At 40.2% G+C, this 27,740-nt stretch overlaps 2 protein-coding genes across 8 annotated transcripts in view; one reads left to right on the top strand and one right to left on the bottom strand.

Annotated features, from left to right (window-relative positions):
• Positions 1 to 16,348, bottom strand: part of UMAD1 (UBAP1-MVB12-associated (UMA) domain containing 1) — a 278,777-nt gene extending 262,429 nt beyond the window's left edge. For 2 of the 7 annotated variants that reach the window (XM_043462686.1, XM_043462687.1), the window contains exon 1: positions 5,751 to 5,958. In XM_043462686.1, coding sequence (XP_043318621.1) covers positions 5,751 to 5,897 — 147 coding nt within the window. In that variant the 5' untranslated portion in view covers positions 5,898 to 5,958. Of the gene's footprint in view, positions 1 to 5,709; positions 5,984 to 14,277; positions 14,409 to 16,213 lie in introns of those variants that run through there. The other 5 variants (XM_043462688.1, XM_043462689.1, XM_043462691.1 and 2 more) reach the window with 5 other exon arrangements.
• Positions 16,349 to 16,474: 126 nt separating this feature from the next.
• RPA3 (replication protein A3) lies at positions 16,475 to 19,859 on the top strand. The gene is made up of 4 exons (XM_043462692.1): positions 16,475 to 16,740; positions 17,910 to 17,984; positions 18,777 to 18,885; positions 19,471 to 19,859. Exons 1-4 carry the CDS (start codon positions 16,642 to 16,644, stop codon positions 19,551 to 19,553), a joined length of 366 nt encoding a protein of 121 aa, XP_043318627.1. The 5' UTR covers positions 16,475 to 16,641; the 3' UTR covers positions 19,554 to 19,859.
• The last annotated feature ends 7,881 nt before the right edge of the window (positions 19,860 to 27,740 follow it).

Here is a 27,740-nt window from a genome sequence, read left to right as displayed (position 1 = left end):
ACAGCCAAGGCAAAAAATAAAATAACCACCACCAAAAAAACTAGGAACAGGCTGAAGTTAACAGTTATGCCATCTCCCCCCGACTCCTTGTGCTCACCCCACGAGATGATCCGAATGCATCTAGGAACCTCCGGGGAATATAAACTGAAGGTGTATGGTTGCATGGATGTGAGAGAGCTGGCTATAAGGAAAGCTGAGCGCAGAAGAATTGATGCTTTTGAACTGTGGTGTTGGAGAAGACCCTTGAGAGTCCCTTGGACTGCAAGGCAATCCAACCAGTCCATCCTAAAGGAGATCAGTCCTGGGTGTTCATTGGAAGGAATGATGCTGAAGCTGAAACTCCAATACTTTGGCCACCTGATGCGAAGAGCTGACTCACTGGAAAAGACCCTGATGCTGGGCAAGATTGAGGGCAGGAGGAGAAGGGGACGACAGAGGATGAGATGGTTGGATGGCGTCACTGACTCCATGGACACGAGTCTGGGTAAACTCCGGGAGTGGTGACGGACAGGGAGGCCGGGCGGGCTGCGGTCCGTGGGGTCGCAAAGAGTCGGACACGACTGAGCGACTGAACTGAAGGCGCCTCTGTCTGAGGGTCCCCCCCTTTGGGACCATGGGCCTTGGACTCAGAACTGCTGCTCTGTCACCCAGGCCTCTTGGAGACACAACCTTTTAGCTGCAGTATCTGTTTTATACTATTTCATCCTTTCTAGTACTTTTTCTAATTTGCTTTTTCAAATTGAAACTAGCAGGCTTTTATTATAAAATTATTTTCTATGTGCAGGTAAATTTTGTACATTCTTAGGAAAGAAATATGGCAAAATATACACCAAACCTAATAGCTGTCACTACCAGGAAGCACGACCAGTTTATATTTATGTTATGATTCTTTTATAGTATTTGCTTTTTTCCTAAGCCAAATATTATATGAAATCAAATTAAAAAAAGTTTTCAATTTTTAATTGAAGTATACTTGATTTACATCAGAATTTTTCAGAATCTTTTCCACTACAAGATAGTGAATATAGCTCCCTGTGCTATGTATACCATGGTTTCCCTGGTAGCTCAGTCAGCAAAGAATCTGCCTGCAGTGCAGGAGACCTGGGTTCAATCCTGGGTCAAGAAGATCCCCTGGAGAAGGAAATGGTAAACGGCTTCAGTATCCTTGCCTGGAAAGTCCCATGGACACAGGAGCCTGGTGGACTGCAGTCCATGGGTTGCAAAGAGTCGGGCACGACTGAGCGATTAACACACTGCTATATGTTGGTCCTTGTTACTTATTTTACATACAGTAGTGTGTATGTTAATTTCATGCTCCTAACTTATCCCTCGTCTTCCCTCTTTTAACTTTTAATTTTAAAACACATTTTTGTTTTTGGTTGCACTGGGCCTTCGTTGCTGTGTGCAGGCGAGTGGGCTGCTCTTTGCTCTGGCGCATGGACGTCTCACCGCAGTGGCTTCTCTGCAATGAGCTCGGGCTCCAGGCACACAGCTCTGGGCATACCGGCCCGAGGTGCCCCGACTCAGTAGTTGCGGCACAAGGGCCTTGTTGTTCCACGGCATGTGAAATCTTCAAACCCAGGGACTGAACCCGTGTCCCCTGCACTGACAGCTGGCTTCTTACCCACTGTACCACCAGGGAAGTCCCTCCCTTCCCCTGTGGTAACCATGATTCTTTCTATGTCTGTGAGTCTTTCTGTTCTGTAAATAAGTTCACTGGTATCATTTTCTTTCTCTAATTTATTTCATGTAAAGGTATGACAATATTTAGGTCCATCCATGATGCTGCAAATGGCATTATTTTACTTTTTTTTATGGCTGAATACTCCATTTTACACATATACCACATTTTCTTTATCTATTCATTTAGGCTGCTTCTATGTCTTGACTACTATAAACAGTGCTCCTCAATATAGTAAGCTTATAAAAAGCAAGTCACAAAGCTATTTTTAGGATATTACGCTCTTTTAAAAATATATATGTGAAACAATACACTATTGTATTAAATGACTGTTTCTAAGTGGGTGGAATGATGGGTGGGTTTAATTTTCTTTTTTGTTTGCCTATCCTTATTCTTTTTCAAGTGAGCATGTATTGCTTTTGCAACAAAAACTAGCAATAAAAGAAATTTCATTGTGAAACACAAAAAAATAAATAAAATAAATAAACAGTGCTCCTATGAACACTGGAATCCACCTGCAATGCAGGAGACCCCGGTTCGATTCCTGGGTCGGGAAGATCCGCTGCAGGAGGAGATGATAACGCAGTCCAATACTCTTGCCTGGAGAATCCCACAGACAGAGAGGCCTGGTGGGCTACAGCCCATGGGTCGCAGGAGTCAGATACGAGTGAGTGACTCATCACAGCACAGCACTGCTCTGTAAACATCACCCACCAAAGTCTCTATCAGAATTGGAGACGTTTTGTCTAGTTTTGCTGCGGCTGTTAACTTTGGGGGCTTCAGGGGTTTTGTTTTCCTCTCAATGAATTACTCTATTATTTTCAGAATCAAGAACGGTAGCCTTGTCAACTACAAATGGGCACTTGCCATCCGCCTCCACAAGGATTAACTCATGTGCTGCTGCAGCTGCTGACCTTTAACGTTCCCTGAAAGGAGTTCAGGGAAGGAGCAGAAATGAGGCACTCTGTGCTCTGGAAAAACTGGCAGAACAAGTCTTCTAAGAGTTAAATATTCTCAGGAGCTGATTTTACGGGCCCAATTCTTACATCCCCTCACATCTAGCAAAGCACTAAATTCCTTCATGGTGACCACTACCCCCTCATGACTTACAGAAACCTGCAAAAATATATGCTTAATTGCAAGTACTCCCCTGTCACCAAGATCACATATACACTGATCCTCCCCCTACCTTTTTGGAGCAGTTTCTCAGAGTATCTGAAATGCTATCTCCTGGGTTATAGTTCTCATTTTCTCGAAAATAAAACTTAACTTGCAAATCATATTGTGGATTTTTTTTAAGTCAGCAACCTGACAATGATAAAGACTGACTGCTTTTTTCCTCTACTGTCCTTACTGATAAAATGAAAAGTAGGATAGCATTAAAAAAAAAAAAAAGCCATCACTGATTCTACTAATTTAGGGGGGAGGAAATCACCCATTACATTAGATTACATTACACCACAATTTCTTACTCTCTTCACTCTTAGTATTTTAGACCAGACAATTCTTAATTGTAACATACTCCTCTGTGGATGGGTATGATCACTTAGCATGTGATGTATTTTAGCCATAAGATATCTTAATTTCAAGAAGTGTTATTAAAACAAACACAAACTTTCCTCTTTTTAATGCAGGACATGTAAAAACCATATCTTTCTTTTCCTAAGGAAGGATGCTAAATAGTGTGAAGAGACACATAAGTTTAGAAGATAAAGTTGCTGCCTTTGAAAGGTTTATAACAAACTGCACTCATAATTTGTATCATTTTGGTCTCAGTCATGGACCAAGAATGTAATTGAGGCTTTGGTGTTATCTTGATTCTTGTAAGTTAATTATACAATGCTGGGAAAGATTGAGGGCAGGAGGAGAAGGGGACAACAGAGGATGAGATGGTTGGATGGCATCATAGACTTGATGGACATGGGTCTGGGTGGACTCCGGGAGTTGATGACGGACAGGGAGGCCTGGCATGCTGCGGTTCACAGGGTCGCAAAGAGTCAGACACAACTGAGCGACTGAACTGAACTCAATTATACAATGATGTATTTTTATGTTTTATAAAAGTTACAAGCATAATTCTACATAACTAACACAAAAATTTCTGATTTTAGATTAAATAACAGCAATACCTACTAAGAAAACACTAATTTCTAACCACTGCATTTGATGATAAAACTCTAAAATGAAAGCACAACCTGGAAAAGACCCCACAACAACTCTAACAAAAGCATCTCTTCACATGAAACAAGTATTCTGGTGATTGACTTAAATAGACGATTCATTTAATAATGTTCTAAGGGAGAATGAAGTAGACCAATGTGAGGTCACCCCCTTTACAACTCTATAGCATAGAGAAACTGAGAATGAATGAAATAAATAAAACATTATTCAGTGTGGGTTGTTAAATGTTTCTATTTGTTTACATGTACCACACAACAGGAATCATTATATACAACTTCCAAAAACTCAATTGCCCATTACAATATCTACATCATTTGACTTCCAATACAATCTAACTGCATCATCAAAAGTTATCTCCTCCCTAAACAAAAACAGACTTCTAAAATTCAGTCGGTTTGCTCATTTGCTCACTTTTCATTCAACCAACAAGTGCTGAAGGTCAAATACTGGCCAGGCACACTGCTGTGAAAGCGTAGTCACTCAGTCATGTCCGACTCTTTGCCAGCCCATGGACTGTAGCCCGCAAGGCTCCTCTGGCCATGAGATCATCTCAGCAAGAATACTGGATGGAGTGGGTTGCCATTTCCTTCTCCAGGGGATCTTCCCAACCGAGGGATCAAACCCAGGTCTCCTACATTGCAGGTGAATTCCTTACCATCTGAGCTACCAGGGAAGCCCACTGGTGGGCCCTAGAAAATCAAACCAAACCAGGCACCTTCTCCAAATTCAAGGAACTACCCAATATATATGCTGCCTCTGGGCTGCCTCTCCACCACCTCTCACAAGACCAGCGGGCACAAAGCAAGGTGCCGAGTCCTGTTAAAACCAGCACCAGCCAAGCAGGTGGCTGACAGGTTGCTAACAGTCTAGTCAAACATTGCTATCTGTCTAAAGGCTTGCTTCACACTCCTGAGTACACAAGAAAGCTGACTGTTTTACCTCCTCCCAACATTTCATCAAAATGCACAGGAAGAGACACAAGACAAAATCTGGCAATAATTCTATCAACCATATGCCAAAGTCTATTCACCATATGCCATAGTTGGAGTCAAAGGTCCATGAACTGCACAATCAAGAAGCTCAACTGACCCAAGAGTTCATTACCATACTGTCTCATGCTACATCTTCCGAAATGTTATCCAAGGATGAATGAATAAGTGAAGAGACCAGCAAATGACAAGAGCAGAATGGACCACAAAGATGGGAGGACATGTCCACCATCCCCATCGCCTGAACTTGGCTCTGAAACACAGGAGCTCTGCCTACCAGAAAAAGACAGGCTGCCGGACAGATCACTGCATGGGAACTCCTTCCAAAGTTTGGCAAAGTTGGGTTCCCTCTCTTAACCTTCCCCCTCTCCTGGGAGATCTACCTCCATTCCATGATGGTAATTACTGGCCTGGGCAAGCAACAGGGAAAATTAGGGAGGGCAATGGTTTATAACTGCCCAAGGACGACTCTGTAAAACAGGGTGCCAGAGAGAAAAAGCTCCAGGAGCAGAACACAGGAAACAAACAGATACTACTTTCATGGCTGAAGAAAGCTTCAGTCATGTATGACTCTCTGGGACCCTATGGGCTGTAGCCCGCCGGGCTCCTCTGTCCATGGGGTTTTCCAGGCAAACTGCTCCTAATTCTCTAATTCATTCAGAGACCTGGGCAGTCTGTGCCATGGAAATTTCCATCTCAGCCTGGCAGAGCCACCCGATGATGAGTGCCTGTTAGCCCCTGGGAACAGAACAAGCCAAGGAACATGTGCAACCATATATCTTCCAGGACTAGACACAGAAACAAGAAGCTGCCTGCAATAGAAAGTTCAGTGAGGAAGACGGAAGAAGCCTCACTCACCCACTTCAAAGAAATCAACAGGAGGAGGGGAAAATACAGACCCAAGGATCAAGAGGAAGAGTATCTCTCTGATGAAAATTCTCTTGAAGCTCTTGAACAGTACAGACAGTATCTTGGCAACCCTCAAAATGTTCTAGGAGGATACAGTCTCCTCCATCCAGGCTGCCGAGCGGAGCTGGGCAAAACATACCATCACCCAGATGGTTCACGATCTCAGCTCTCGGACAAGCCTACATACTTCCCTCCTTTGGGGAAGCACCCTGGGGTTTTCATCCCCCTTCATTATCTTACTCTTCATCATCATTAAGATATCCAGCAGATACTTCAGGACAATTTGGTCACGCTATTAACACTTACGTCACAATTTGTTATTTAAATACTTAGTGTAACAAGACACTGGGCTCAGGGTTTTACGTCTGCAAATCTTACTTAATGCTTAAAATAACCACATGAAGCTGTTTTTATCTCCCATGTTTATACAGAAATTGCAGCTCTGGAACGGATGAGTAATTTTTCCAAAGGTCACTTAGGTATCAAGTATCAAGATTTAACAGGTCTGTATCCTTCACTCTGTGCTGTATTGCTTCAGTGCTCAAGCAAGAGTCATCTTTCCAGCACACCTAGCTCCGCCGGTAAGGAACCCACCTGCAAGGCAGGAGCCCCCGGGAGCTTAAAGTCAGCCAGGACTTGGTCACTAAACAACAGCCTGCCAAAGTCACTGTCTCTCAGTGAAGTATCCTACTTCATTAGATGTTTGCTGAGCACCTGTTTGAGTCAAGAGCCATCTTGGGGTAGACGGGAAATAAACCCGATTTGAGATGTTTAGAGTCTAAAAAGTATACAACAGGTGTTACTTAGCCTTACTATGATACTACCTCCACAAGCATGTAAGATTTGTAAGGGGGCGGGAGGGGTGTTTATTTTTGTTTATTCCACAAATGAACAGCATTCATGGACTGCTGTTGAATATTTTAAAAGTTTATAAGATGTGCACTCCCTAAATATAGTCTCTAGTTTAAAATTAGCAAGAAACAATCTATAACAGCAACTAAGCAGTAATACATTCATGGCCTTTTAATAATTCACATTAAACATGTATTCTTGAGTATCAGTGTATTTACCAATTCAGATAATTGAACACCAAAAATAAGACGTGAAGCGCACAATCTTTAAGTATAAAGCTTGATAAATTTTTGCAAAATGATCATATATATATATATGTATCAGTCAGGGTCCAGTCAGGAAATAGGAATCACACCAGTTGTTTGGGCAGGGACAATGTAATACAATGAATTGTTAACTGGTAGGACGTAAATACTCAAAGGAATAAAAGAAGATTTCAAAGAAAAATAGCAGTGCAATCTCCGCCCCCCCCCCCAAAAAAAACAGCCACTATCTCTAGGCTGAAGAAGAGTGGACAGTAAGATAGTTAAGCACCCCACCCCACAAGATGAAGATTCAGATCTCCTTGGAGGGACAGAAATCGTATCAGAAGCAGCGGAGGAACTCGCCAGAGGGCAGGCTGGAGCTGGGCTGTGGGCAGGGCGAGGCCTGAGGGTTGCCACCTGACCTCTGAGCAGGCTGCTGGGCTCCCGAAAGGTCGTAACGGGGGGCTGGAACCTGGGGGGGTGGGGGTCTTCCCGACACAACAGCCTTGCAGTGTTCCTTCAGGGCCCTCTGTTGGGAATGCCTAATATTCCAAAGGAAAACGGTTTACAGAATCCAGCTTCATGTTACACAGTTGGGCAAGCAAGACTCAATGTGGAATTGAAGATAATCAGCTGGCGCTGGACTTCCCTGGTTGCCCAGTGGTTAAGAATCAGCCTGCCAATGCAGGCCATGTGGGTTCAATCCCTGATCCAGGGGGACCCCACACGGTCTCACGCCACAGCTACTGAAGCCTGTGAGCCCCCGAGCCCCTGCTCCACGCCATCCCAACGAGAAGCCGGGGCACTGCAACGAGAGCGCAGATACAGCTCATCCACTAGAGAAAGTCTGTGTGCGGCAACCAAGACCCAGCACAGCCGTGAGTCGATAAATTAGTTCAATTTTTGTAAAAAAAAAAGAGAAAGAAGACAGCCTGGATTCTGAAAGTTTTCCTATTCATGGTTCCGGTCCTTTGTGAGGCTAATAATTTTAGGCCAGTCAAGCTAACCCAAAAAAGTTCTAATGAGTTTCCTTTTGATAAATGTACCCCAAATGAAAAATGGGTAAACAAAATGTAGTATTCACTACATACAATGGACTATAATTCAGCTTCAAAAAGAATGAAATTCTGATACATACTACAATCATAGAAGAACCTTGAAGACATTAAATGATATAAGCCAGACAGGAAAGGACAAGTACTGTGTCATTCTACTCTAGGAGGTACCTAGAGTAGTCAAATTCATCAACTGTAAGATGCTAACGGAATTTCAGTCTGCGATGACGACCAAGTTCAGGAGCTGGATGACAGCAATGGTTGCACACGAAGTGAATATACCAAATGCCACTGAGCCATCAATTAAAAATGGTTAAAATGTAAAATCTTGTTACGTACAGTTTACCACAATTAATCAAAAAAAAAAAAGTTTAAGCTGATTTAAAGAGGTAATATTACTTGTACCAAAAGCACCTTGATTATTGTATTTCAAGTCATTCATCATCATGAACCCAGAATACTCAACCTAAAATGTCAAACTTACTCCCTTGATCCGCCAGCCTCACTATTGAGCTAAACTCCTCCACATGGCACGAAAGGAAGACATTCCAAGTTTTAGTCTCTACTTACCTTTGTTACGTAGTTAAGAGTAGGGAAGGAGGAGTCCAAAATGGTGGTTAAAGAAAAACTGACTAGAAAAAGCCCCCAAAAGGGTCAGAGAAAGGGAAAAGCCCACAGAAGGGGGAAGCCTGAGACTGGAACGAGAAACTGGTGAGAAAACACAGCCAAACACGGCCCCTTCCCTGACTGGCCTTCAATACTCGCCCTATTTGGTTGCAAGTAAAAGCCCTAATTTGTACCGGCAAAACCAATCAGGTTTCAGGGACTATAAAGGGTCAAAGACAAAAAATATAAAAAGGGAAGCCAAAAGGAGCCGAGAACACTCCTATGGGAGTTGGCCCCCTCTCACATCTATGTGAGAGCTCTAACTGAGCTGTAAGTAGTCTGTCCTTACAAGTCTCTGCTACAACAAGACAAAAGCCTCAAGAAAATACCGCTGCTGCCTGCTTAATAAACCATGCCTGTTTGAGCTGTAAGTAGCCTGTCGTTTCAATTCTCTGCAATGACGAGACAAGACCGAGGGAGAAAAAACCAACCCCAAACCTTCATCCTTAATTCCGGCCACTCCCTGGTGCGCTGCTATACTTTTACTAACACTCTGTTACGCTTAACAACTAACAGAATCCCCACACTGGTTCTCTAAAAGGGCACTTGTGGGAATGTTTTAAATATAAATATGTATTTTTAATGTATGGCTAATCCAAAAAAAGGAATAAAGAAAATCTATAGAAGCCAGAAAAGACAAGAACCTATAAATCCACAAGGTTATATGCAACTACTATAGTTAACATTTTCCTTGCAGCCATTATTGATTCCTAATGGCTAAAAGCCTGGGGTTTAATCATCCAGGTCGCACGGGGAGAACCCCACGGACAGAGGAGCCTGGGGGGCTCCAGCGCGTGAAGCCGCCAAAGCTGGACACGACTTAGCGACTAAACCAGCACTGCCGCCACGGGGAACAAGGACAAAGCCTGGGACCCAACAACCTTGGAAGGAGGAGACACAGACCTTCTCCGGAGGAAAACACCTTCAAACTAAACCTCAAAAAGTCAACAAAAAGTTCCAAGAAACATGAGTTCATAATTAAAAAAAAAAAAACTACAAATAAAGATACAAGCCACAGTAAGGAAGAGTCACACAGAATCAAAAACCTCTACAGAATCAGCCCCATAAAGACTATGGGTATCAAAACTAGACTCTAAGCAGACTCTCCTAAACTCTGTGAAATATGAAGAAATAAAAGGAGACCTAAAACTATGACAAAAGAGTATCAAATAACAACTAAGATGTGTATAAAGAACCAAACAGAACTTCTAGGAAAAAAACTAGTATTGAAATTATAGCAGATGAGTCACAACTGCATAAAGAATTAGTAAACTGGAAGATCTGAAAAAATTATCCAGAATTCAGCACAAAGAATCAAAACCACCAAAGCATAAAACAAAGGTCAAGAGCACACCCTTCCTTCTTCCTTCTAACTGGAATTCCAGAAGGAGCTAGAGAACAGGAGAGAAACAATATTCAAAAATATAATGGTTGTGTATGTCCCAGTGCTGATCAAGACAAAACTACCAGATTCACAAAGCAAACATATTCACCACAAAACTAAAAGAACTCTTTATCAGTACACATTACAAACAAACTGAAGATCAAGCAGATACAGACATGAAAGCTTACAACAAAATCACAATTTAAATGAAAAGCAAATTAAGAGTAAAATGGTACCAGAGTAGCTTTAAGATAAATTATCCACTTAGAATTCTATACAGATAATAATCCTGCCTTTTGAAAACAAAGATGAAATCAGCATATTCAGAGAAACACAAACTAATGTACACACTACCAATGATTCTCTTTGAAGGAACTTTCAAAGAAGGTACCTCAAAAAAAGGTAGGGGGAAGCAACAGAAAAAGAGGTGAGATGTAAAAATAAGTAAAATGGATTCTTTGTCTCAAAAATAAAAAGAAAATGATACATATGAACAATTCCAAACAAATATTAACTGCATAAGATGATGTGTTCATGCTTAGTTGCTCAGTCATGTCTGACTCTTTGTGACCCCAAGGACTATAGCCCACCAGGCTCCTCCGTCCATGGGATTTCCCAACCAAGATTACTGAAGTGAGCTGCCATTTCCTTCTCCAGGGGATCTTTTCAACCAGGAACTGAACCTGCATCTCTTGCATCACAGGCAGATTCTTTACCACTGAGCAACCATATAATAATGCCTAATTTGTGGAGTTAAAAAGAAATCAAAGTAGAATTAAAACTGTAGACAACAGCATACAATTGAAAAAGGGCCGTGGTGTTATAGGTTCTGATCCTGACACAGAGAAAAGTAACCTTAGGCTTTAATGTGCTTGTTAAAGGGTGACCACAAAGTTTTTTTTAAAGAATATATAACATTCAGACTAATACAGAGGAATAAAACAGAATTAGAGAAAAAATTTAAAAAGTCAAATCAAAAGAAGACAGGAGAAAACAACAACAAAAAAAGCAGAACACACAAGAAGCGCAAAATGAATCCAAAAACATCAGTAACGACAATCAATGTAAATGGACAAAAGATATAAAAACTAACCCTCAAGCTGTACGCACTATTTACAAGGGATACACGTAAAACACAAGGACACGGAAAAGTTGAGTTAACAGGCCAACACAGGCACAAATACCACAAGGTCACAGAGCATAAATTTATCAAACAAGGTATATTGGAAAAACCATAACAAGCAAAGTGGCAAAGAATTTGTGATCCACCAAACACTAGTGTTTTCAGAAAAAAAGAATCCAGCTTCCACATAACCTTTCTAGACTTTGCATTAGACTACAAAGCTACAGTAATCAAAACAGTATGCTACAGGCACAGAAATAGACATGTAGATCACTGGAACAGAACAGAGTGCCCAGAAATAAACCCACATCTACAGTCAATTCATCTTCAATAAAGAAGGGAAGATACAGCAGGAAGAAAAGAATGTTTAGGGAAATGCAATTTAAAACCATAAGGAGGTATCAACTCATACCAGTCAGAATGGCTATTATCAAAAAATCTACAAAAAATTAAAATGCTGGGGAGGGTGTGGAGAACATGGCTGGTGTGAATGTAAACTGGTGCAGCCACTATGAAAAACAGTATAGAGGGTCCTTAAAAAAACAAATTAAAATTATCATATGATCCAGAAATCCCACTCCTGAGCATATATCCAGAAAAGATGAAAACTTTAGTTCGAAAAGATACATGCACACCAATGTTCATAGCACCACTATTTATAATAATAAAGACATGGAAGCAACCCAAGGGCCCGTCAACAGATGACTGGCTTAAAAAGAGATAGTGTGTGTATGCACATACACGGTCGACTAGTACTCAGTCATAAAAAAAAGAATGAAATAGTGCCACTCGAAGCAACACAGATGGATCTAAAGAATATTATACTCAGTGAAGTCAGACAGAGAAAGACAAATACTATATGACATCACTCATATGTAGAATCTAAAAAATAATTGAAAATTATATATACAAAACAGAAACAGACTCACAAGCACAGAAAATGAACTTATGGTTAACAAAGGGGAGAAGGGAGTGAGCCGGGATAAATTAGAAATATGGGCTTAACAGATGCAACAGAGATTTACTGTATAGCACAGGTAACTATGGGCTTCTGTGGTGGTTCAGACAGTAAAGAATTCACCTGCAATGCAGGAGGCCTGGGTTTGATACCTGGGTTGGGAAGATCCCCTGGAGGAGGGAATGGCAACTCAGTCCAGTACTCTTGCCTGAAGAATCCCCATGGACAGAGCCACGGGGTTGCAAAGAGTCGGACACGACTGAGTGACTAAGCACACACACACAGAGGGAACCGTATTTAATATCTTGCAATGACTTACAAACGAAAAGATTCTGAAAACAATATAAAACCAAGTCACTTGGTACATCTGAAACTAACAGTACTGTAAATCAAGTATACAACTACAATTAAAAAAAAAAATGAAAAGAATCCAGCCTCCAACATTTGGGAAATTCTGTCCGAATGGAAGCCTACTGGTTAAAGAAGCACATTGTTGGGGAGGAATTGGTGGAGCCCACAGGCTGGCATCAACTTATTGGCCAGAGACATTAATATGCCTTTTGTTACCTGAATATTATTGACTGGAGATGTTTCATAAATCACCAGCCACAGACATTAGTTTCTACAAAAATCGCCTTGTCATTAATGTGCTATCAACCTGCTCCCCCTTTGAGCTAAGACTGACCAGGTCTGCTCTCCAATAAGTGACCAAAGAGAGGAGGAAATGAACACTCAAGTCTTGCCTCCATCAGGTGAAGCAAAGAACAGAAAAAGACACAACAAAGAAAATTTAACCAAAAGAAAGCCGGTGTATCAACAGTATTAGCAACAAAATTAACTTTAAGGCAAAAAGAATGATTTGAAATTGTCACCACTTCATTGCACCATTTTCCTTCATAATCTTCATCTGTATGTACTGAAAAACACATCTTCAAAAATATATAACACAAGTTGTCAGAAGTTCAAGCAGAAACTGCCAATGCTATGATATGCAATTATCTCTATAATTGAGACATTAATCAAACAAAAGTAGAAAGAGCTGAACACTGCAATTAACAAGCTTGATCCAGTAACTGGAAAACACAAATTTTTCCCAAGAATACATGGATCATTTGCAAAAAGCTGTCCATATACTTCATAAGTCTTAAAGCAAGCCTCATACTTTCACAGTATCAGACAGACCATACCATTTGAGGATAATGCAATTACACTACAAATTAACAACAAAACTACTTTAATAAGTAAAACCTTTATGTGTGTGTTCAGCTGCTCAGTTGTGTCGACCTCTCTTGAGACCCTTTGGACTGAGGCCACCCGGCTCCTCTGTCTATGTGATTCTTCAGGCAAGAATACTGGAGTGGGTTGCCATTTCCTCCTTCAGGGATGGAACCCAAGTCTCCTTCATTGGAAGCAGATTCTTTACCACTGAGCCACCAAGGAAGCCCTAAATCCATACATTTGGAAACAAAAACAACCCTTGAGTCAGAGAGTATGTAAGACACTAGAAAATACTTGGAACTTACTGAAATCTACTTAGGAACATTTGTGGGATACGCCCAAGGTGGCAGGTACAGTTCATTATCGGCTTCCCTGGTGACTCAATGATAAAGAATTCACCTGCCAATGTTAAAATATGTGGGTTAGATCCCTGGGTCAGAAGATTCCCTGGAGGGGAAATGGCAACCCTCTCTAGGATTCTTGCCTGGGAAACCCAGTAGATAGAGAAGCCTGAAGGGCTACAACCCATGGGGTCACAAAAGAGTCAGACCTAAGAACTAAACAACAACAGAAGATAACTATACCAAACCCAGAATGTTTTACAGGTGAGTTCTGCCTAACATCAAAAAACAGGTGTCTCCAGTTTTACATAAAACCCTAGAGAATACAGAAAACATTCCACAACTCATTTCATGAAACTACTGTAATGCTAATATTAAATAATACCAAAAGTCTCTCAAAGACTACACGAGAAAGAAAAACTACAGGCCAATCTCATTCATGAACATGAATGCAAAAATCATTTTAAACAAAACAATAGCAAATCAAACCCAAGAATACAGAATAAAAGATAATGTATCATAACCAAGTTGTATTTCTTCCAGGAATGCAAATGTTATTCAACACTGAAAATATATTCAATCATCTCAACACAAAAAAAAATTCATTTGATCAAATTCCACAACCACTCGATTAAAACTCTTATCAAACTAGGAATAGAAGGAAAAGCCTCTAACCTTAGAAAGTCAAGTTGTGAAGGACTTCCAGGAAGGCTCTTTAAAGGGAGCTGAGTCCATGAAGACAGACCTTTGTGTGTCCACTTCTTTGGATTTGGAATAGGGACTATATGGCTACTTTCCCAACACCTACTCTGGCCTATGAGGTGATGTGGATCAACTGGAATTCTCCTATACTCCTGACAGGAGGATAAATTGGTACCACACCGTTTAGAAACAGCTACATATATGATAAAACTATATAGAAAACAAGGGTGCTTAACACAAATTTCAAGATAGTGTTTATTTCTAGTTGGGTGGGAGAAGGACTTCAACTGAGGAAGTGACAACCCCCAACTGGTAAAGTTCCATTTCTTTAGCTAAATGAGAGGTTCAATTGGATTCATTTCATTTCTCTGGAAACTATACATATCAGTTGGATACAGTCTTCTCTGTGCATGAGATATTACACAATACATTTTAAATGAATCAAAAAATATCCAAAAAGCTATTTGAAAATAACTTCTTGCTCATCTCCCTGTTTAAAAAAGAACTGCTCTTGGTAGGTAAGTGTTTTTTTTTTCACTGCTATAAAAGTGCTATTGAGATCTGGCACTTTAGGGGCTACTCTTTTTGAAAAAAATTGTTATTAAAGACATTCATGTGTACTCCTCCCTATATAATGCAATCAACTTGGTTTCCAAACATCACTGAAGTGCAAAAGATGTGAAGGCTTTGCACAGACTCTACCGACTTGCACCAAAGACAACCACTCTCTTATATACCAACTGACATGCACCCTCTTTCTGCTAAAGAAATCTTTTAAACTTGTCTTAGTAACAGCAACATTAAAAAGGAAGAACACGTACATAGACATGAAGTTCCTAAATAAACAGAGAGGCAAACTATCCTTTAATTAAGATATCAGATTTCCATCTTAAAGTGCTGTGTGACATCTCAAACAGGATCTTCTTAGCTTAAGGCAACTGCAGGACTAAACTGGAGACCCTAGATAGATGCCCGAATGGTTTTAGGCTAATTTATGGATTCGGTTTCCTAAAAAATAATAATATCCAAAAAAAAAAAAAATTCTCCAACTTCTGGAGCACCCGTGGCAGGTATTTTTATAAGCATTCATTCTGGAATATCCCTGACAAGGCAGGTACCAAATCCTGTAGGGTAAAGCCTCGAAAATCAACAGCAACGTAAGCCAACAAGAGTCAAGAATCCCACCCTCCCCAAATCTCCTGGAAACAGGTTGTCTTTCACACGTGATCTCCCCTCCAGAATCCCGAGGTGTGAAAAGCAATAGGGAAAATTACAGGGAATTCAGAAAAAAAGAATCCGTGAATCATATGGACAAAAGTTAAATCAGTTGGGACCTTGCAATTGAAGTTATTTAACCTCATTCTGCGGAGAGGGAAATCGTGTCCCGGGAAGAGCACCTGCTAAGGATCTAAGAGTCATTTGAATCCATCTCCTCTCTTAGTCCAGTGACCGTTCCCTCACCCACTCCCAAACGCTTCAATTCGCTCATGACACGGAGGTGAGGTGAGAAAACCCGCACCTCCAGTGTGGCCAGACTGTCGGGACCAGAAAGGGTCGCGGCCCCTCCTCTTACAGGTGGTGAAACACGTTGGAAAGTGACGCAGCTAGGGCAGAAAATCAACGACCTCTGCCACCGAGCTGCAGGAGCTTCCCGGAGGCGATGAAAATCACTGGGGACCCCACTTCCTAGCTCCAGGAGAGAGAGGGTCAAAATGAAACCGGCTCCCTAGATTTCGGCAAGAACCCCGCGTTTCCCATGCAGGAGAACTGGGGAAACGCAGACAGCTAGTGGCGCAGCTCCGAAACGCCAAGGAGGGACAGGCACCGATTCCCGCCTCTCTCCTCCGCATCCGTCCGTGGGGAGAAACGGCAACCGTGAGGATGCGGCGACTCCCGCGAGAAGAGGTACCTGATGCTCGCGCCGCAGTCTCCCGTCGTACCGGAACCGGAGCCCGCCACCTTGCTTCCGGGGTTCAGCCGCAGTAAGGACTGAGGTCTCAGAAGGAGGGAGCCTCAGCCCCGCCCCTTCCAAGCCCCGCCCCTTCCAAGCCCTGCCCCTACGCGCGCCTCGCAGAGGACCCGGTTGACTTCCGGGACGCCGCGCGTCACTAAGCAGCCGATCCCCACTTCCGGACGCATCCTTGCCTTCCTCGCCGTCCCAGACTGCGCGAGTGCTGTCGAGATATCGGCACGTTTGATTGGCGGAGCGAGAATGCTGGTCTCCGCCGATTGGATCCGCCCCGTAGATGAGGGGATCCGCCCCGTAGACGTCGGCGGGGAGCACAGGTCTCAGTGGTCCGCTTGTTTCCCGCCGGTTGCCCGCCTTGCGTTGCAATCATGGTGGACGTGATGGAGTTGCCCAAGGCGCGCATCAACGCCAGCATGCTAGCTCAGTTCATCGACCAGCCGGTCTGCTTCGTAGGGAGGCTGGAGAAGGTGCGCGCACTCACCGCCCTGGGCTTTTTGGCGGGAGGGGCCCCGTGGCTGTGGGGCTGGCGGCCCCAGGGTAGGTAACGGAGGGTGGAAGAGAGAAAGCCTTATAGCATCTCTGCGCCCCGGATTGCTTTATTTCTCGCAAGGGAACTTTTTGCACACTTTTTGACCATTGCAGCCCTATTTTTGGCTCTTAGCGCGCGGAATCGCGAAGTTGAAGGCGTTCGGTTCTAGGGTCCCGCCCTCGTTTTTCACTTGAAATTATAGACAAAACTCCATCTGTTTTCTGTTAGCCGGCCTTGACAGCTAGTCCACTTTTCTTGTTTCCTTCCTTTCTGCTGTTTCCTCTTTTCTCAAACCTCGTTTTATCGTTGAAGTCGCTTTTCTGTAAAACATTGCTTGATTGTATTTTACTAATCCAGTGCCAGTTTGTTATCTTACCCAAGTGTTAAGAGCGCAGCCCCTCATCCTACTGGTGAGAAACAGGCCCAAAGGCTCAGGATCTGGGAACCGAGAAAACTTTTATATGAAAGCTTACTTACTAGTTTATTTCAGTCACATTATCTTCTTGCAATAGGTGTATTTGGACTTCAGTTATGGAAATTGGGTAGGAGTGGCATCTGGTTAAAAAGTGCTTAAGGCCACAGCAAGTAGCAAAGCTGGCTGCATACCAGATCTGACTGCACTCTTTGCAGCTGTCTCGCGGGAGTAGAACCCAGATGTTCTAGTAACCAGTTTCTCTTTACTTTCTCTTGTCTAATTTTTTTAAAACATACCCTCTGTGGGATATATACTGTTAAATCATGGATGCCAGTAGATCTCACTTTTAGATAATATGAACCCTCCTTAATTTGTTCTTATTTCTAATTTGTTCTTAGATCTTAATTTGTTCTTAGATCTAAATCTGGGTTGCCAGATTTAGCAAATAAAAATAACGGGACACATTTGCGCTATAAAGGTAATTGTTGTTTATCTAAAATTCGAATTTAGACATCGTTTGATCAGGTATAGTAACAAGACAATGTGAACTAGTTAAACTGTTCCAAAAAATTGCTTTGTGTGCACTAATTAAGTGTGGGTCAATCTGCTCTTTTGTCAAACTTCTAGTCTTTTTAAGAGGATTTTAAACAGTTCATATGGACTTTTAAAAAAATTATGTGTTTCTTTTTCAGATTCATCCCACTGGGAAAATGTTTATTCTTTCAGATGGTGAAGGAAAAAATGGAACTATTGAGTTGATGGAACCTGTATGTTTAAGTACTAGTTCTATGTATATTATAATTAATTCTTCATCTTATTTGGTTTGTTGCTGATGTTTCTTATTCTTAGAGTGGACGTATAAAGGATCAGCTCATCAAACTTCTCTCAAATAAAATTTGTGTCCTGCTTTTACATTTCCCTTTACTTTTCTAACCAATGATTTTTGGGGCTCTATCATTTTTAAATAAATGCTGACAACTCTCATTCCTTATGAAAGACCAGAAAATCACTTAAGAAAAAAATTATTTTTAAATCACTTTTCCCTTCCTCAGTAGTTTCACATTTTTAAAATTCAGTTTTCTGTTTTTGTTTACATTTATTTTCAGTTGTCACTTGCTTTTACGGTTTATGTTTATGGTACACTTTCCTCATCTTTTATGAAGACAGATGTGTATGCTGTTGGGTTAATGCATACAGAACTCACTGTACAAATATAGATAATAGAAAGTTCCTTTCAATGAGTCCTTTTAAACAGATTACTCCTTGTGGAAATACTGGATAGTCTCAGGATCTTTAAGTGATTTTTGTCTTCAACTTAAACATTTAACTGTAGCTTTAGACCTGAAGCCGCTGCTAAAGGTTACTGGACTGGTGACATGCGGACAGTAATAAGTACTCAAACATCTTTAACAAGTTACAATTCCATTTTTGCATTGATAAATCTTAAAATTATTTTGCTGCATGAAATGAACGATTAGGAAAATCTAGAACAATTTTCGAAGTTAATTATCAGCTGAAAATGTGATAACAGCAAGTTGGCATTTTGTTCTTTGTGTTAGCTTGATGAAGAAATCTCTGGAATCGTGGAAGTAGTTGGAAGAGTGACAGCCAAGGCAACCATTATGTGTGCATCTTATGTCCAGTTTAAAGAAGATAATCATCCTTTTGGTAAATAAAACATTCTGTAATTCATGTAATTAGGAGGAAAACAACTTTATTTTTAACTTGCTATGTCTTGGTCTTGAGTTTCAGTCCTGCTACACTTTCGATTTCTATATCACTTTCTGATCCCAAAGGAAAATGCTGGGACATTTTGGCCTACTTCTAAATAATGCTTCTGTATGTAAGAAACACAATGAAGATGAATATTTGTGGGAAGAGAATTTTTTAAAACAAAGTAAACAAAAATACTGTTAATAGTTTTTTTTATTTGATTTTAATATATAAAGGCATCAAATAATGCACAACACCTAAATCACAACCAGGCAAGAATGGTGCCTATACAATGGAAGTCAAAATAGAAGTTTTACTCCATGAAGTTTGGAAATCATGGAAGTTCCACTGCATGACTTTTATTTTTTGGAACCATACTTAAATAAATATGACCCATATCACAGTTTTAGCAAATGGATTGTGAAAATAAGTTGACCTCTAAAAGGGAGAGAAAAGAGAAACAGGTAGAACTCTTTAAATAATAATTGATATTACAACTTTCCACTGTAGATTAAATGTTTGCTAACCTATTTCTTTCAGATCTTGGACTTTACAATGAGGCTGTGAAGATTACCCATGAGTTCCCTCAGTTTTTTCCTTTGGGAGTTGTGCAGTATGGTTGAACTATTTTGATGATTGCCGGTGAGCTACACTGAAGACTATTAAAGGAGGCCCCTGATATTTGAAGGAGCAATTCCTGAGATTTTTAATATTTAATTTGTTCTCTTGTTAATTTCATTTACCTAACTTTATTAGATATTCCAGTGTGCCGTTTTTGACAGAACTGGCTTATTGACAGTTCTCATCTAAGTTCTCATAAAGAGTAATTTCTCTGGCATATGGTCAGATTTAAAATGCAAGGAAGAAAAAAAGAGTTGGTTGAACTTAGTTTTTTGCTTTATTAATAAAAGCTTATGTGCTGTTGGTCATATCGTTCTTCTTTCAGTCACCTGTTCAAGCACAAACTTGGAATTTAATAGCTGTCAAGTTAGGGCTTAAGATTTCCCAAATGAAACCCTGGGCCAACCGTGTTAAGAATGTACTGCTACCTCATGAACTATACCATGTCAATCACTTCCTTGACACTGAAAAAATGATGATATTAAAAGAGCAAACAGAATCCAACACCTTCTGTAATTTGTGAATACCAGTATTAGGGCATTCTACAGAATCAGAACCAACAGGATATATATGGATATGGATATGTAAATAAATTGTTACACAAGTTGGCTTACGTGGTTATGGAGGTGGAGAAGTCGCCTGATGTGCAGTCGAGAGAACCAAGAAAGTCGGTGGTGTACAGTGCGAGTCCAAAAGCCTGACAACAAGGGAACTTGATGGTGTCACTTGAAGTCCAAGTTCAAAGATCTGAGAACAAGGAGGACACTGCTGTAAGTCCAAGAGTCTAAAGGCCATCTTTACTCAATCTGCTGATTTAGATGCTAATCTGTTCCAGAAGCACCCTCACAGATACACCCAGAAATAATGTTTTACCAGCTATCTGGGTATCCCTTAGCCCAGTCATAACTAGCACATAAAAAGTAACCATCATAGCACCTCTTTCTCAGGATTTTATTAATAACAACTGTCAAAATTAATTTGAAATTTCTGTATTCTCGTACTTCATACCACCAACACTGGTGACAGCTGTTGCAAGGGTACAACAGTGACAGAGTAACTGGTGACCTGCATGGCCACAAGTTTTATGGCTTGACCCATTTTCTTCAGTGAGGAAATAAATTCTAAATCCATTCAGGTTGTAGATCATGCCAAGAATATTTAAATTGGTAACATCTTCAATTTCATCCCCAAATATTCTACAAATTACCTAAGCAACAGAGCTACTCATGGTAAAGCATTTTATTACAGTAAGTAAAGACAATTTTGGTCTTCCAAGGTGGCTCCAGTGGTAAAGAATCTGCCTGCCAATGCAGGAGAGGCAGGTTCGATCCCTGAGTCAGGAAGATCCTTTGAGATCCCTTGGAGCCGGAAATGGCAATGCACTCCAGTATTCTTACCGGGAAAATCCCATGGACAAGTAGAACATGGCAGGCTACAGTCCATGGGGTTGCAAAGAATCGGACACAACAGCACACACATACATACGTAAAGAACTGTAATTGAAATTCAGGTGTAGGAGGGACATCAGCCAATCTCAATAACAGTGTTGTCTTCAATGCCAGAGAAGGGGTCAGCCCGCAGTTGTGTTAGCCTCAGAAAACATGAAATGTTAAAGGTGTCCTGTTTGAAACCCCTGAACAACTGTGTTTAGTAAACTGGACTAAATGACTAGGGTACTTCTGACAAGTGAATCCTTTATACTGGTGATTTATGGTGCCATTTCTCTAGCCCCAGTGTTACCTATGAACTTTGGCTTGAAAGAGTGTAGTTTGAACAGATGCAGCTCCCCTACCGTGTGTTGCCTGACATTTAGTAATAATTTTTTAAATATAATTCACCTATTTCAAGTGTACAGTTCAGTGGCTCTTAGTACACAGAGTTATACATCCATGACTACAATCAATTTTAGAACATTTTCATCATGACTCACCTGTCATGGCCCAATCCCTACACCACCACCTTGCCCTTAGGAAGAAACTAATCGACTTTTCTGTCTCTGTAGATTTACCTGCCTGGGATATTTCATATAAATGGAATCGTATATGGCCTTTTGTCACTGGCTGACTTACCATAATGTTTTCAAGGTTCCTCTGTGCTATCAGTGCTTCATCCCTTTTTATGGCCAAAAAATACTCCACTGTATGGATATACCACATTTTTTTCATCCATTCATCAGCTGCTCTACATTTGGATGTTTCCCACCATTTAGCTATAATGAACTATGAATATTCATGTATGAACATTACTAACCTCGTTCATGAACCATGAACATTAGTTTTTCTATATACCTGTGTTTTTATTTCTCTTTATATACTTAGGAGAGGAACTGCTGTATCAAATGGTAAACATGTTTAACTTTCTGAGGAACTGCCAGACTATTCCAAAGTGGCAATACCATTTTACATTCCCAGCAGCAGTGTTTGAGGATTCCTGTTTCTCCACATCCTCAACACTTATTATCTAACTTTGTTCATAGTTATCCTAATGGGTATGAAGTGATCTTGACTTGTCTTGTTTCTTTTAAAGGTACCATAAGCCACTCTGTTGACCAAAAAAGCTTGAATACCTCTAATCCTTTTCACTGTCACTGCCATTATAAGTCCAGATAGTTGTCATTTCTCACTTTGAGCTATTCCAACAGCCCTAAATATATTACTGGTCTTACTGCTTCCAGCCTCTTCCTATCACCCAGCCAACAGAGTTGCAATAGACATCAATTATAATCAACATACTACGAAGTTTAAAAACCAGAGAAGTGTGAAAAGGGGAAAACTTCCTGGGAAGCTTACAGAGGAGAAACCTGGCCAATATGACCTTAATGAAGTGAACAAGGCTGACATCACCAGTGATGACATGTGGATAATCATGTGCCCACGAATAATGGGATAAGAAAGGCACTTCACATTTGTGCTATTTTTTCAAAAACGGGTTATGCCAGTCTGACCGTGAGTGAACATCAAACATACTCAAATTGAAGGACATTCTACAAACTGATCAGTTCCCCTCAAAACTGTCAAAGTAATGAGGAAGGACTGTCACAGCACGAAGGAGACATGACAACTAACTGTGATGTGGGATCACAGATTGACTCCTGGAACACAAGAAGGGTGTTGATGGGCCAACAGGTAAACTCTGAATAAAATCTGGAGCTGAAGTAATGGGCCAGTATTGGTTTCTTAGTTTTGACGAATGTACCAGGGAACTATAAGGTAACATAGAAGGAGACACCAGGGGTGAGGAGAGGAACTATTTCCTTGTAGCTTTCTATAAATCGAAAATTACTCCAAAATAAAAAATGCACTTAATACAAAATCAACAACCTCCAGAGGCTCCCCAGTGACTAGTCAAGTCCACAGCTCTAATTAGTAGTTCAGACTTACCACATCTCACCTCAGACTCAAATCCTACTCTCCCCTGAAGCAAACCCCTAGCACTGCTCTGCTGTTGCCAGAACACACTAGACCCCTTAAGATCCAGATGTTGTTTAGTTTGCTCTTGGCTCTGATTGGAATGTCTGTTCCTACGCCCAATGGAAAACACTCTCTAAGCTTTCCCAAACATGAGCAAGCAGAGTTAGTTACATTATGTTATATTCCTCTCATCACACTTAACTTGCTCATAACCTTTTTTTTTTTTTGGATTAAGAAATTATATACACATACGTAGTTTTATTATATTTTTAACACTATAAAAATCAGAAAGTAAATTTCCCACTGTCTCCCCAAAGATGCTACTATGGATAGGTCGGCTGCTTTCCAGAACTTCCTCTACATAAACTGTCTACAAGACCTCCAATATACTGCCCTACAACATGCATTTTTCCTTTAATAAGTCTTGGAAATTGAGATATTGAGCTATCTCATCCTTTATAATGGATGAAAAATATCCATGTGCCAAGTGTTTCTTAATTTATTAAGTCAGTCCTTTACTAGTCGCAGAATCAGATACAACTGAGCGACTAATACACACACATTCTACTAGCCTTCCCCACCAAGAGGCACTTACAGATGAAGAACTTATAGTTTAAAAACCTGTCCTATCTGTATTTCCCGATGCCTAACATCTGTTGTTATTCAGTCGTTAAGTCGTGTAGACTCTTTGCGCCCACTTGGTCGCAGAGGACACCAGGATCCTCTGTCCTCCACTATCACCTGGACTTTGCTCAAATTCATGTCCATTGAGTTGGTGATGCTATCTAGTGTATAAATAAATCAGTCCATGCACCCTGGTTTGAAAGCCACAAAGCTGAGAGGAGAGGTAATGAGGGCCTGAACCATAATTCAGTGAAGTGACAAGGGAAAGGACGCCAAGAGTTGAGGATATATTATAATGGATTCCACAGGACTCAGTGGGTGATAATGCTAGGAGTTAAACAAGGTAAGCACCAAGGATGAGATCAACAGGTAAGGAGGCAATATTTTCACTTCAATACAAAGTTAAGTATTTAATAGGCCCTTGTGTGAAGATGTCCACAAGATATTTGGAAAAGTAGGGCCAGAGATTTCAGTCGCAACCTGCCTAATATTTAGAGTTTAAGAGATCTACCAATCCCCTATCTGCAATTACAAAATCTCTAACAGTTTAAAACCCACTTTTCCTAAATTGGGGGCTAAGTGCATTTGGCAACAAAACTTGGTAAGAACTGTAGTGAGGCTACTTGATAGTCTTTATCCCACTTCCTAGAAATATTCATATGCTTCACTGCAGAAATATTACCATGTTTGATTAGAGAGTACTGCCCCCCTCGGAAGGATCTTTCCTAACATATAGTAAATATACCGTCTCTGACTTTTCTAAAATAAAAACGCTCTGAATCCTGAAGCACATCTGGCCCCAACAGTTTCAAGTAGGGGAATGTGTTCCTAAACCAGGGACAGCATCCTGAGGAAGAAAACCACAGAACCCATGACAAAACCTGGGGGGGATGTGCACTTGCAGAACGGCGGTGTGAGCCAGGAGAAGGACCCCAAAAGTGCCTGACACCTAGTAAGCACTCGCTAAATATTTATTCACTAAGGAATATCATAAACTGCAAGGAAAGAGAGCTTCAAAGAGAAGTCAATGATGCTGAAAACTCAAAGAACTGAAGATGAGGACTGAGGATAAAAGACTGATATTACTAACATATATCACACATTTCTAAAAAGGATGAGGCTGCAAAAATAAAAAGGGAAAACATCAAGAAAAGGAGGTAACAACTATAAAAACACTCAACAGGAAATAAAATTAGACTTTAAACAGCTCCAAGTGTTCCTGAGAAACCAGGAAAAGTAAGAAATAAGCCACAGAATTTTGATAACCTTAAATTCATCATGACAACCAAACTTTTCTCTAAAAGGAATATCACCCAGAATCTAAGGTGAGGAATAATGATCTATAAAAATGTTGTTGCCAGTCATAATCTTACTTTTTTTTTCAGATGTTTTTCAGATTACTATTTTTATTTTCCTCCAACAAAGACAAAATTAAAACAACTCTGAAAACATCTCTTCACTGGGTGAGTTAAGCACTTTGAGTGATAAACTAGAATTACTGACTTTAAAGAATTTTGAGGTTGTCTTTTAAGGTATTAACTTAATATGCATTAAGTCACTCAACAATTATTTCAGTCTTGGGCTAATTGCTAGAGATACATATAACAAGGTCCTTGCCATCTGAAATTTCAATCCATGGCAGTTTAGCATAATTTCCAAAGATGTCTCAACTCAGAACTATTTAATATTTAACTGGCCTAAGGTTTTAAAGAAATCTACTATGATTAAGAACAATCAAATTTTGTATTTTCTATTTAGTGAAACTTCAATTTGGTTTCCTCTCTTTATTAATTCACATGGAATTTGATTCTGATCAATTACATGAAAGAAAGAAAATTAAGACTCCTAGTACCACAGGTTCTCATTCATAAAAAGATATTAAATCTAGAGTATTTAATAAAGCGTATGTTTCGAGTTACTTTCTCATTGTGATGTTGGTTTAAGTTAAGCCTCTTATGTTATTTATGACCTCAGTTGACCTACAGTACAGGGTTTTGAGATGTCTAATTAAGACCAGAGGTATAGGCTATGAACAATTTATGGTATAATACATTCATCTTGGAGGAAAGGATTAAATTTGTCATTAGCGTGCCATTGTTTCTTCTTTACCTGTTACCAAGTATCAGAAGCAAGTCATTATGTTCTAGTATTTCCTCATGGTTAAGATTTGGACTGAAGAGACCGCCTGCCAATGCAGGAGACATAAGAGACACAGGTTCAAATTCCTGAGCCTGGAAGATCTCCTGGAGGAGGGCATCACAACCCACTCCAGTATTCTTGCCTGGAGAATCCTATGGACAGAGGAACCTGGTGGATTATAGCCCATGGGGTCAGGTTGCAAAAAGTCAGACATGACTAAAGTGACTTAGCACACACATACACAGTGCTTTCACATATGAAAAATTGTTTTTTTAAACCAGATTATTTCTGCAGGTGGGTGAGTAAAGAACAACAATCCCTGTGGACTCTATCATATAATACAGTATTTAAGATGCAAAATTGAGAAGGCTTTGAGCCAGTTCTCAAACTCTTGAGTGCCATGCTGTGCTCAGTCATATCCAACTCCTTGTGACCCCACGGACTGCACCCCACCAGGCTCCTCTGTCTATGGGGATTCTCCAGGCAAGAATACTGCAGTGGGTTGCCATGCCCTCCTCCAGGGGATCTTCCCAACCCAGGGATCAAACCCAGGTCTCCCGCATTGTGGGAAGATTCTGTACTGTCTGAGCCACCAGGGAAACCCAAGCACCATAAGCTGGAAGGAAAATAAATAAACAGTGTAAAAAGTTTTGGGCAATGCCATTGATGACACTGTGATTTAAGTAGCCCTGTTTAAAGACTATTCACTTTTCAGAGAACTTTAAACTTTTCACAGAACGTTAAAATATTCCCTGGGAAAATAAGGCTGGTAAGAAGAATCTCTCACCAGAAAATGTTATATTGTGGCAATAAAATTTAGTAATTATAGGTTTTAAAAAATGGTTTCAATGAAAGATCTTGGTATCTTATCACCCTTAACCTTGAGGGATAATCAGCAAGGAGAAATTCTTCTACTGAATAATCACTAGTTAAAAAACTAGATAATTTAACATTATTTTTACCTTAGATATTCATTTTGGAAATTAATATTTAGATTTTAACATTTATTTTCATTAATTCACTTAATATACAATGATCATTTAAAGCCAAACTGCATTAAATGAATTTAGCATATCTCTATTGAAAATCAAAAACACTATCGCATTTCACTTAAATATTTTAATAATTTTCTTTAGCTTTTGAGGAAGCTTAAGTGTTATGAAAGCATTAGACCTGATGAGAAAATACATTTCTTTAAATAAAGAGATTCATCTTTTCTTTTAAGTGATCAGGGTCCTAGTGAGTCAACTGTTCTTTTGATTTGGCTCAGAGATGATATGCCTTAGTCAGTCATGTAGTTGACCATTTATGAAAGGCAGACAGTGGACTAGCAGCTGTCTCATCTTGAAATCTCCTCAGAAGTGATTAAATGTTTTCCAGATGAACATATTATGGATCAAGGGAGGACCTAGGAATTAGAATCACGGCCTCCAAACCAGGGGAATTTGTAGACTTTTTTCTGTTAGAACTCAGTGACCTAGTGGAACTGACCCAGTGGGCAATTTCCTGCCCTCTCAGTGGTGTGATTAAGTCGTGAACACAACTCAGGATGAGACATGATATGTATATGTTTTTACCCCACTTGTTTCCAGAAAAGAATCTAAGACAACTGCAAAGCCTTCTATTCTTTCCCTGTTTTCTCATCATGAATTCATAGACTATGACTTTCCTAAATGTAAACGTCAGTGGAGGGAGAATGGGACAGTCAACTGATTACCATCATTTGTCACAGGAATATTAACCTGCTAAAAATGGTATTAATATCCTACTTTATCCTTTGTAAAGAAAACGTTAAAATGCCATTTCAAGATGAATAAAACACATTCTGTGTTGCTTTCTTCCTTCTATTTTATAACATAAACCTATCTGAGGTACAAATTTAACAACATATTTTAAGCAAAAAAAAAAAAAAAAAAGTACAGGGAAAATACAATTGCCAGTACATTTGAACTCAAAAACTATACCTAAGATAGCTTAAACAAAAATAAGTTTTCCCTGTTTCTTTCAGAGCTTAAA

Source organism: Cervus canadensis, chromosome 3 (assembly GCF_019320065.1).
Source record: "Cervus canadensis isolate Bull #8, Minnesota chromosome 3, ASM1932006v1, whole genome shotgun sequence".
Taxonomy (NCBI): domain Eukaryota; kingdom Metazoa; phylum Chordata; class Mammalia; order Artiodactyla; family Cervidae; genus Cervus; species Cervus canadensis.
The sequence above is the reverse complement of the archived record's forward strand: the minus strand, read 5'-3'. Positions and strand labels throughout refer to the sequence as shown.